Here is a 12,352-nt window from a genome sequence, read left to right as displayed (position 1 = left end):
TGTGTTATTTTACCTGGAAATAATGTTCTCTAAAATCCAAATCTAACTCTATGTATGCCAAGGGTCCACATATGGTCATGGTGCTGGATAGGGCCCCCTAACACCCATTTACCTGAAGGGTAATGTGTCCCATACTATATGCTAATTCTGAGCAGGTTTTGACGAACTTAAGTATTCCCCAAAAATGTCAGTATGCATTTTAACCACAGTGGTAGAATAAGTACTCATATTGTTTGCTATACTATACTTTTTGCTATAAATAGCAGCACTACTCTGTAAAAATACTCTGTTACAAGTCAAAGCAGTCTCACATTCAATGTTTCAGTCAGTCTTGTGGTTGCAGCTTGTATCCGCTGCCCTCATGAGGCCAAAAAAAATCAGTCAATGCAAGTTTGACTCAAAAATGTTATCTTAATGTACAGTTTATATCTTAAAACACCATTATACCATATTGTGTAGTATAGTAGGTTATGCTGTAGGATGGTATGCAAAATGCAATGTGCAAAGACTCTTCAAAAGCCAGCATATTTGTTGATATTTTCTTTGCATGTTACAATATGCCATGAAAGATGTGCACTATAAGTTTCCTTGAAACTGATAAAGTCATCTCAGCAGTAATGAGCTGCGCAACAGGAGCCATTTATGTGCAGTGAGGGGGTACTGACCCAACTGGACCCTTCAGAGGCCATCTGGAGTCGTATGAAGCCTGCTGTTCGTGTCCTTTCTATATTCTCAGACAATGTCAGTGTGCTGCTCTCCTCTTTTCTGCCTCCACCATCTGTCACTGACTGCGGCCAGCTCAGCTTCATAACATGACTGAACCAGCGCGGGGGTAAAGGGAGGTCAACTCTCTGCCAACAATCACTTTCCCCTCCATTAATCTACTTCCTGTTTAAAAGGCAGTTGAGTTAATTAGGTTTTTATTTACCACAGTGATTTCGGGTGATTCCAATTTTAGTCAGTTTGCTTAACGATGACCACTTTCTCACCTGCTTGTTGACCAGGTTGTAATTACGTTGTACAAAAAACTTTTCTTTGGACAGCTTTATTAAAATTTGCGTGTACAGTATATTATAAAAAAATTCACCTAAAGCAAAAACACAGAAAATCTAATCTATGATGTGATTAAGGAGTAGAGCTGCTTGTACTGACAATAGCCAGGTGACTCTGTGGATAAAAGCAGGATTTTTAGAGAGTGAGGGTTCATTGTCTGGATCAGATTAACACAGTAGTTTGGCTGTGAAATCCTAAACACACAGTTATGTACACTCAGTGCCTGTACTGTTATGGCCTCAAAATCCAGTTCTGGAGGAAGGAAAGGAAATACCAGCTGATGAGTATGACCAGTGTGTACTTTCTCATCACGCATTACGACACAATCCAGATCAGTCATGATGGGCTATAAAACTCCACTGGTATAGATAAAGCTGTTCTGTGGACTTTGATCAGTGCAGCTTTGATTTTAGCACTGTGACTGTCAGAGAAAATGGGATGTTTTTAGCGAGCTAGCATCGTGGCTCTGGGGTAAATGAACAATTTCAACAACTATTTGTTGGATTGGTGCAAAAGTCATGTTTCCCAGATGATGATGCCAACTGACTTTGGTCCTGATGTCTTTCTTGACGTGTAGTTTTTAGTCAAACGTCTCTAGAACGACTGGATGGATTGCCATGAAATTTAGTACACACATTAATGTCTTACTCAGGGTGAATTGTACTAACATTGACAATCCGCTTCTCATCTTAAACCATTATCAGCTTCAAAATTTCACTTTGTCCAATGACCACATGCCTGCAAAACTAGCAACATTCTATTAGCCTCATCTGTACTTTGTGTTTAGTGCTAATTAGCAAATCTTAGCATGCCAAATCATGATCTTATTTTAAATCACTTCTTACATTTTTTTTTATTCTGACTTCCGATTTGAGAGCAGATGGCGTAGACGCAGTTTGAGTCTCGCTCCCGGCCCTGACATTTCACTTTAACTCATCAGTAGGTGGACAACATCCTACAGATGACATGTGAAAGAAACATGGCTGCTAAATTAAAGCAAAAATGATCTGAATCACACAGCTGACTCCCCTGAGGCTACTAGCAATGAAAGCAGCACAGCGTCCATTGTTAACCTTTTGGAAGAAGACCATGAAAGGCATTACAGCTGAATTAAAGACCACCATCCTGATGCTGGAAGCAAAGCTGAACCATGTTCAAGCCACGGTGTCAGAAGAGAATACTTCAGTTTGCTTTTACATATGTTTTTGACTTGCCCGTCGTTGACAGACTTTTGATCCAGTATATTGAAAACACTTGGCCAGGCTGTCAACACAGCTATCGACCCTAACCCTCTAATATCCTCCTTCAGTCGCCCCAACTCTGAACTCTGAATTATTCCCACCATAATACAGCGTGTCATTACATTTACCACCCTATAGGCCAATTTAAGCATGTCGGTATGCTGGTGTTAGCATTTAGCTCAAAGCACCTATGTACAGAGCTAATGTAGGCTTTTCTCAGGAGCGTCTAGTATTAATCCAGCACACACATGTCGGCACATATGGCGAACACGCATACCGAATGTGCGCACTGGCCAAAATACACAAAGACAGGTTGCAAAGAAAGACAATAAAAATAAGCTTTGTGTGTGTCCACCAGGTGCTGATTCGAGGGCAGCTTTCAGGAGACAGCGAAGCCTCTGAGGTCCTGGCCATCGATGACCTATCCTTCAGTCCCGGCTGCGTGACTGTGCCTGGTACGGCTACCATTAATAGCATCTCACAGGAGACAGGACAGGTTCAGACCCTGACATTTTGAAATATCGCCACACGTAAACAGACCACCACAGACTTGTTTTGAATACTGATAACAGGGGAAGACATTAAAGTCCAGGATGAGATTCACAAAAGAATAACTGAATCATTAAAATAGTGCTTACGACACATTTCCCTGCACTGAACATGGAGCACAGTCAGTGCCACATTCCCTGGGTTTATTTATGTCTGCCATAGCGCGCTGCCTGCGCCTCAGTGATAAATGTGATACAGCTGAACATCTTGCTGGGAGGATTTGATGAAGCACCGTCCACTTGGCGTTTTGGACAGAATTTTTACATGTTGCCGTGATGATGTACGGGTATTTCAGCTGTTCTTTACAACTGCTATTATTCATCCAATATAGGATGATGTCCATACTCGCTACCTGTGAAACAAGAGTTGAAACTTCTTTATTGTCTCATTTGGGATAGAACCTGTGGCCTTCAGCTTTTTTAGGTCTCCCTTGTGGAGCATCAGTGCCAGAGTGGTGACTGAGCTGCTCTAGAGGCAGAATTCATTTCAGTAGTCTGAGCCTTTGCACCAAGGATTTTTGCTAAATGAATCGCAAAGATTCATACTGAATATATGCGTTTTAAAAATAGCAATTCTCACTTCCTCACACATTCATTAATGACCACGTGGAAGGTCTGCAGGCAAGCTGTCTAACCTACAAAATGTATTTTGCCTAGTTTGCATCTTTTTTGTGAGAAGCAAGAATGCTTGCTTCTTAGCCAGTCATGGTCAATCAATGGTACCCAAGACCACAATGAGCTGGTTTCTTCGATTCCTGCTGGTCCGTGTTAGTTACCTCATCTGTCACTCATTTGGACTGTACTTGTGGAAAACCAGCTTTCTTTACCCATTTAGAGAAAGACATATTTCTGTAACTAAAGCAGCTATAATATTTTTATGTGTCACTTGAACCTACAGACAACTATCAGCTGAAGTTGCAGGTCCCCTTGACATTTCTGCTCATCACTGGTTCACTCTCACTGCTTTCAGCTCATCATCATCATCATCGAAAACTCTGATACACCTTATGCGCACTATCTGAACATTGGACTTAACAGTCATCAGGTAGCTGGAAAGATCACTCTAAATCAATGCTGATGTTGCTCCATCTTCTGGCTGTATAAATGTGTAACTGTTTGCAACTTGTTCGCCTCTAGATTTTCAAATTTTGTTGAGCTGCCTGAGCAGCGTCTGTTGGACCGTCACCAGGCGTTTAGCATGTCTAAGTGGATGAAACAGGTCGGTGTCACCTTGGCACTTGGTCCCTTAGCTTCCGTCTGTCTTCTGCTCCCACCAGTGGATTTGTGAGCTGCTCCACACCTCACAAAGCGAGGCCGCTGTTATCATATAAAACACATCAAACCTGACGCTGAGCAGCGGCGCATAAGGCACCGAGCTGGTTAGAGCAACATCTCAAACTCAAGCCAACTTGAGCGTAAGTGCTGGAGAAATAACCAATGGGTGTCACATTAAAATAACAATTACACTTTATATGCTGGCAAAGGGTTATTATGCGTGGCTGGCATGTACGGCCTGACCTGTGCATGTGAGGAAAGACAAGGATATTGTTTTGATATATAGCTAACATTTAATATTTCTAACTACCTGCCATTACGGTAACCTAAAGAGGATTCTTTATGTCCCATGTGCTTTATTATTCACCCTATCTACTATATAAAATTATGGGTTCATAACATCAATGAATTCAGATTAAGTGCACTGTCACAAAACTGGCACTAAAATCATTAAAAATGGGCCAATAATTTAATGGACATGGGGTGAATATATGACAAATATGTTATTGTAAATTGTATTTTCAGGCCAAGTTTGATAAATCTTTTACACCCTGTTATCATAATTCACACTCTTTGCATATGGGAGTGTCTCCAAAGGTGTTTTGTGTGTGTGCATGTTTTGAGAAGCCACCATATCATTTATTACGGTCATCCTCTCGCTGCATGTGCCTCCCCGACAGTCCCAGTCATTATGCCTGGTCAGCTCTTCTCTGGCCTGCTCTCCAGAATCTCTGCTGTAAATTAATCATTTTAGCACATATCTTATCTTGCTGATGTCTAATCAGTCACATTAGCTGAAAACACATTTTCAGTTATTGTATATCGCTTTTTAAGGACTATGAATCCTTTTCATTTTTAAAGTTAGTTACTGGAGAAATCTAAAAGTAGCAACCTCTTAAAGAGCTTATTTGTAATAGCCAGCCAAAAGCCATTTAAAAATTGAACAATTTTTCACTTATGTTTCCCGTACTCCTCTTAAGCGGAATGAAATTGAGTTCATTTAAGAGATGGGGTCTGGGAACGTTCTATTGATCATAGTGTCTGAACTTCATTCATTACTTCACAGTTGAATCTAATCTGCCATAACACAGCTAATGTACTTCACTTTTTCTGGATGCAGCGGCGCTCATCTATATTAATCCACCATGATCTCCCATGAGTGCTCTTTTAATGATAAAAACCCATGATAGCAGTCTGTGATAACGACTAGCTCTTTGAATGCGATGGGTCTGCATCTGGTTTCATAGCTCGCAAAGTGCCTCTTGCAACTGAAAGCAGTAATTTCATTAAAAATGTTGACTGTATTAGTCTTTCACATTTCACATTTTTTCCCAGTGGCAGAGAGCAGCGTATCCCCTCCTCCTGTTTGCCCCCCCTCCTGGTTTGCCTGCAGCAGTGGGAAGTGCATCGAGGAGAGCAAAGTGTGTGACTTCACCCCACATTGTCCTGATGGAGAGGACGAAGCCAGCTGCTGTAAGAACCTTGTTGCCAAGTAACACATTCAAATAATCACATTCTATTTGTACGTTTGACTGAGAGCAGTTTGCTGATTTATTTTTATCTGATGAAAAGTGGTTGAAAACAGTTTTAAATGTTGTCCCTGTGCTGGATGTTGTGTTTCCAGCATTAACCAGAATTCCATCTAATTTTCTTTTATTTTAAGATTTGTTTCGTTGGTGTATGCTGATGAATAGAACCCAACAAATGAGTTTATCAACAGTGACTTGCAATAGACAGGTTTTTTTGCTTTAACTTACCATTATGAGGTAGATATTGATTGCACAGTGTAATGGCTACAGAACAATAACACCACCAGCGTTGTGATTGGTTCCCTATAAGCCTGGCTTTCACTATGCAGTTCTGCCTGCCACCAGGTGCGATCTCCCTGGAAAATGAAGGCTCATTTTATGGCACAAAGGAACTGCTTTAACCACAGTTAGTAGATTGATCCAGTGAGGCTTAGTGCTTGATGAAAACCAACAGACAGACAATTTGTCATCACGTCTCCTTTGTGCAGTTTCTTTCATTTAGTAAAACCATGATACCAGCCCATTTTGCTTTTCCCAACACGTACTAAAGAGTTTCTCCCTGCTTTCATGTCTCCATTAGACTAAATGAATGAATAAACTCACACTATTCTAATGTTTTCTTTTACTCCACCTGGGCACCAACCCCTGCTGTAGTTACTTGTTTGCATGAAGCAATACTCAAACTATGTTGTTCCTCCAAGTAATGTTAGGACAACTTCAAAAGTTTAAAAGTTGTCTGTTTCCACTTTAAACAATCTCACTACTTTAAATTATCTCCTCAGTATTACTTAACATAGACACATGGGACTTTCCTGGAAAAGGTAACGATCATAGAGGTTTATGTTATGACCACCAATTTTAATTGTTTAAATTTTGTCTCTGAGAAATTGTTTTTTTCCGTCAGTTTGGCAGATGGGTCAAAATGTATGCGACGGAGAGGAGGCTAGTCAGAGTAGTGAATTCAAAGTGCTTCATCATTGAATTTGTGAACAAGCCTGGCGCCATAGCTGCAGACTTAATGCAAAATAGATCCAGAATCCAAAAGTGAAGAGATTTGATTATGGTTTTTTTCCCCCCTTTCATTCCTGTTAGTGTAACTGAATTTGAAGCTCCCTGGGAAGTTTTTATGTACCTATACCTGTGATTTTTAGAACAAAGAAGCAGATATTTTCTGCAGCAGTTGTTAATCTTTTACACTGATTTAACTGGGAGGGTTTCATGTCCATCCAAGCCAGAGAAGTGTGGCTTACGGCCCCCTGGAGCTTTAGATCGTATCACACAATCTTCCTCAGCAGATGGAGTTTCAGGTTGTCAGGGAACTATAGATGTTCAAATGTCTATTTTTTCTGAGCACTTTGAGACCTATCCATCCATGTTGGTTTAAAAGAGATTTCAAAAGGAACTCTTGACCCTGGAAACAGACACAACAACCCCACCACAGGAGCTTTCAAAACACACACAAAAAAATTTACTTTGTCAGAAGAATTGATGTTGTGATGTGATTGAAAGCTCCAGAATAACTGCTAACAGACCTTGAGGTGAGGTTGTCATGCCAACTGCTGTTTCCAAGATCAATAATTAACTTTCAGCCTCAACTATATTCAATAACTTCCTATCTGTGGACTCACTCAGCCTCTAAGTGCGACTTTGAGGGTGGTTCTTGTGGCTGGTACGAGCTCACCCTTGGCGATGGCTTCGACTGGGTCAGGGGCTCTTCTGCTGAGGTACCTCCACACTTCTATGGCCACCCACCACCTCTGGACCACTCTACAAACAACACAGACGGTAAGGGAGCAAACGCACCATATATGTTCAGTAGCAGTGCTGCCTGCTGGGATAAGAATAGAAATGTGATGGGCTGATAAGATGATTTCACTGTGTTTGTGGTGTTTGGTCAGAAATAACCGGCAAAAGATATTATCAAAAGATCAAATCGAGGTTTTTTTGGAAGGAAAGAAAATCCTTTTTCTGCGTGTTATTGAGAGATAAGCAATTCATGGAAAAATGCCTTCTCAGCCATCTGAATAATAGAAAGGAAATCGACATATGCTCTACCCATTCTGCATATTAACACCACATCATTCAGTGAAATACACTCACAGTGAAACGCCATTAGTCTCTTCTAGGTTACGTGCCACACCATGTTACTGTATATTCTGCCTCATTACATCTTTATAGGCTTTTCTCCACCACTCCAGAAAATATTTAAATCTGAGGATGTGTTTGTGGGATTAACAAGGAATCCTGTTGTACATTGACATGATAACACCATGCAGCAACACCATCTGTTGTTTTGTTATGTACATTGTGTGAACATGCTGTGAAAAGATGCTCTGTTAGGCTCAGATTTGGAGACTGTGCAGGCAGTGAACCGGAGTCTCAGTTATGTCTCGCTTCTTCATATTCTTCAAGCTTCGTGGAGTGGCACGTATCCTGGTGGGAGCATCTGTTTGAAGAATTAGAAAATATGATTGTGTCCACTCAGAAATCTTGTCAGCAACAATGTGCGAGCAATGCCGTGTTCAAACTGTGCTTATTTGGCAGTTAGGCACCTAATAGGAGCCAAGGAAACGTTCCAACTCCCATCACAGCACCAGCTCATATTGTACAACATCAGGTGGAATGGATTCATGGATTCTTGCAGTTCATACCCTGCCATCGACCAGCTGTCATTTTCCTTTTCAAACTGTTTTAATGACTTTTGATGAATGCATTGCCACTGTTGGGCAGTGCGTGGAGGGCAGTTGCTCCCCTGGTAACCCTATGTTTGAAAAACAAACTCCAAAAGTGCCCTCTTGGATGCCCCTATGGTAGATAAAACATATTGATGTGCCTTCTACAGTGGCACAATGTGCAAGGAAATGTAGTCCACTAGAGAAAATGTGATGCTGCTCCATGAAGGCCACATGCAAGAAAAAGTTTGGAACTGTGTCACCAGTTCCACCACTGACCATCTCTGTGCTGCTGATCCCGCCCAGGGATCAATTTAGTCTTATTTACATATTGGGTCAAAATTACTGGGTTTTAGCTTTTGCTGTATCAAATGAGAAATGGTGCTAAAGAATACTTATTTCAACTGTTAGCTGGCTCTTGGCCTTAAGCTAAACCTAAGCTAATCATGGACGTACTCTCATCACATCTGCACCTGCAGGTTTCTGAAGAGCTATTGTGAAGCTCAGTGACAGCGGCTCCAACCGCCGCCATCTTGGCAGTGCCTGACTCCACCAAACTCCTGGCTAGTCCAAAAATTGTCAAAGAGGTGGAGTGTCGGTGGAGCTAGCCTAACCTAGTAGTTAGCTGTTACCTAGTCTAATTATGCAGAACTTTAAGCTTTGTATAATTTAAACAGTGACGTTTTATAAATGTTTTCCCACCGTACAGGTGTCACGAACGGGGGAATTAGCTATAAACCATTTTTCTGGTGTACAGCTGGCCAATTTAATATGGGGGTCTATGGGAATTGACTTGCTATTTGAACCAGCCTCAAGTTGCCTTTTGAGGAACTGCAATTTTTGGCAGCTCCGGAAGTTGCCACTTAAAATGTACTCATAGCTTTTACCCTCTGTGTTATCTGTAATTGAATGATCCAATTTGCTGAACTGACATCTTAATTCAGTGTGTTAATCTTAAATCAGTGTGTTAATCCACACATATTAACCAAATGAGGCTGTAGCTAAAAAAAAAAGCCATGATGCACGAAATAATAAAAACTTAGCTATCTATCTTACTGCTCGCTAAAGCTAAGTATCTAAACAGAGGAACACTTACTGCAAAATTAGCTTTTGACAGTCATGAAATTTACATGACTTTGTGTGTTTATATTGACTTCAAATCACATGTTTAAATATATCCAATTTTAAAATAAATCTCTTAATTTCAATATGAATATTAACATCTGATTAGCAAGAGAACACTAACGTTACATTTAATCCCTATGAACTATGGACTGCTATTTGTTTTGTAGGGTCCTTTGGGCAATGGCTTTCTTTGTGTTGTGCATGCAATTTTCCAGGCTGTAAATGTGTGAAATGAAATGGCCCTCTGCGTATCACTGTTCACTGTGCAGCTATTTGCACATTTGCAGCCCGGCTGTTACAAACAAGCCATGCCGTTGTCCTCTGACCCATCTCATCAACAAGACACTGTTGGCATGGCGACTGCAGTCAGCAGGTTATGTTTTGTTTATCCCATGATTCTTAATACGCACACTAGATATTGTCATGCACAGAAATCCCACAGCAAGAGGTATTGAAATTGACCCATCTGGCAACAACAACAACAGCGTGCGAAGGTGTTTAGTCGAATAGTAAATGAACCTCTCCACTGTCTGCATCCGTAATGGCTTTAGCTCTTTTAAAGGCGATTCACTGTCTGGCGGAACAAGGTGTTTGCAGCAATGTGGGGGTGTGTGTAATCAAGCAGAAGCTGAATATGGTTTGAATAGTAATTGTTGTCTCGCTCACTGCAGGCCACTTCATGTTTGTAGTGAAGAACAGCACCAGTCTCTATCCAAAGGCTGTTCTGCGAGGACCCTGGTTCAAGCAATCAGCCTCCGGGTGCACCATGACCTTCTGGTGAGACACACTGTAGCTTTATGGAGTCAATACTAATGCAAGGGTTCATAAATGTATTTAGGGATTTTTATATAAATGTCTTTCTGCACACAAAAATAGTGATACTGGTATATAAATGTAAAATAGACCCACAAATAAAAAAAATAAGGTTCACAAATGTATTCTTTTACACAAACAAATATTTCTTGTTTTAAATAAGTGTAGTAGAAATCCACAAATATATGTATAATAAAGTGTTTGCAGTTTCATCAAGAACATATTTTCATGTTGTTACATTTATGTACAAACTGTTGAACCTGCATTTACAAACTGCTCATCATGTGTAAACGTTCACTGCATTTGTGTGCTGGTTTTTTGAGACTCCCCTGACCTGGATCCACACATAAATTTCATTTTATCTGTAGCCAATCAGGTTGTTTTCTCCGCTTCTGCCAGTCAGGTAAGTGTAGATTCGAAAGTATCGTTCAATGTGGTAGTGTTACATCCACCCAGTCTGCGATAATGAATTAGAACATGACTAGAGTCTCTAACAGCTGCCTGAAGGTCAAACTCAGCGTAGCGTCTGCTCCCCACAGGTAAATGATAACTCTCCTGTAGTGCATGAATATATATATTGATTAGTGATGTGGCGTTTAATACTAACGTGAGCTAACAAGTTAGCTTTATAATTCTGATTGACAACGTAAATCAGGTAGCTAGCCAACTTATTCATGACTCAAACATATTTATTGATGCACAACAGTAGAGTTATCACTTACCTGTGGAGAGCAGCTACCAAGACTCCATGTTGAGGTTGACCTGCGGGTACATGTGACCTTACACCATCACACACCCTGGGATCTGTGCTTATGTGATTGGCTGAAGCATGAAATGTAACAACATCCAAACATGTTTTAGATGAAAATTTCAAACACTTTAAATCCATATTTTTGTGGATTTCTACTACATTTTTTAAAAACACATACATTTGTGAACCTTATTTTTATATATGGAGCTTTTTACATTTAAATACCATAAATATTTTTGTGTGCAATGAAAAATCTGAATGCAGAGAGTCATTTAAATATAAATCCAGAAATCCATTCGTGACTCCTTTATTATATTAATATTAATATTGAGGCTGCTCTGACTCCAAATAGCTTCCTTTCCCACTCGATAAACTCTATTCAACATGACTTCTTATCACTGTAGATCCTCCTGCAGTGTCAGACTTTTTCCATTTGCTGCCTCTGTGTTTCATGATCTTTTTCCTTCTCCTCCACCCATCATTTCACCTGTCTCAGCGCTGCTTTCTCAGCATCTCTTACTTCACAGTCAAACACAATGGGAAGATGCGCATCTGAATTTTTCATGTTTTGACACTTTTATGGCCCCTAAAAGTTTATGTCAAATGACAGATTTTATTTTTTTCACCGGGTGATTGGAGGGGTACCCCTGACAGAAAAGTGCTGGAGGTTTATGAATTACATTTTTTCTGCAGGGTAATCAAAAGCCCTCCTGTATTATGTCTAGCAAGCATATGCATTGTCACAAGAGGAATCTGTGATATACAGTATCTGGTGTGAGGAAATCATTTCAAAAGTATAATACGATGGAATGCACACAGTGTATGTGTGCTGCAATATAACTGTCAGTAGAAGTTGAACCTTAATCTCTCCCTCATCCTCTTCAGGCATTATAACTCAGGCATATCCGTGGGGGCTGCAGACATGTACCTTCGAATCAATGGAGTCAAAAACAAGACCCTCATATGGAAGGCTTTGTACGACCAGGGAACCCGCTGGAACCAGACCACCGTACAGCTGGGACGCATCACCCAGCCCTTCCAGATCTCTGTGGCTAAGATCAGCCTCGGCATGTTCGACGGGGTCTCCGCCTTGGACGATGTCACCTTCAAGAACTGCTCTATGCCCCCGGCAGTGACCGAGTGCCCCGCGCACACGCATTTCCACTGCGTGCACACCAAGGCTTGTGTGGAGCGCTTGCAGCTCTGTGACCTTGTGGATGACTGTGGCGATGGATCTGATGAGGAGGGATGTTGTGAGTGTCTCTTTTGCTTACAAATATTCAGCGGTGAAAAAGAAGCACTCAGATCCTTCAATTACAGAGGGGCTACACAGATTTTACACATC

The 12,352-nt window shown here is 40.9% G+C and overlaps 1 protein-coding gene across 1 annotated transcript in view; it reads left to right on the top strand.

Annotated features, from left to right (window-relative positions):
* Window positions 1–12,352, top strand: part of malrd1 (MAM and LDL receptor class A domain containing 1) — a 56,173-nt gene that overhangs the window by 2,194 nt on the left and 41,627 nt on the right. The window contains exons 5-9 of the mRNA XM_041961836.1: window positions 2,653–2,749; window positions 5,459–5,590; window positions 7,279–7,431; window positions 10,115–10,220; window positions 11,893–12,260. Coding sequence (XP_041817770.1) covers window positions 2,653–2,749; window positions 5,459–5,590; window positions 7,279–7,431; window positions 10,115–10,220; window positions 11,893–12,260 — 856 coding nt within the window. The remainder of the gene's footprint in view (window positions 1–2,652; window positions 2,750–5,458; window positions 5,591–7,278; window positions 7,432–10,114; window positions 10,221–11,892; window positions 12,261–12,352) is intronic.

Source organism: Chelmon rostratus, chromosome 20 (assembly GCF_017976325.1).
Source record: "Chelmon rostratus isolate fCheRos1 chromosome 20, fCheRos1.pri, whole genome shotgun sequence".
NCBI classification, from domain to species: Eukaryota; Metazoa; Chordata; class Actinopteri; order Chaetodontiformes; family Chaetodontidae; genus Chelmon; species Chelmon rostratus.
The sequence above is the reverse complement of the archived record's forward strand: the minus strand, read 5'-3'. Positions and strand labels throughout refer to the sequence as shown.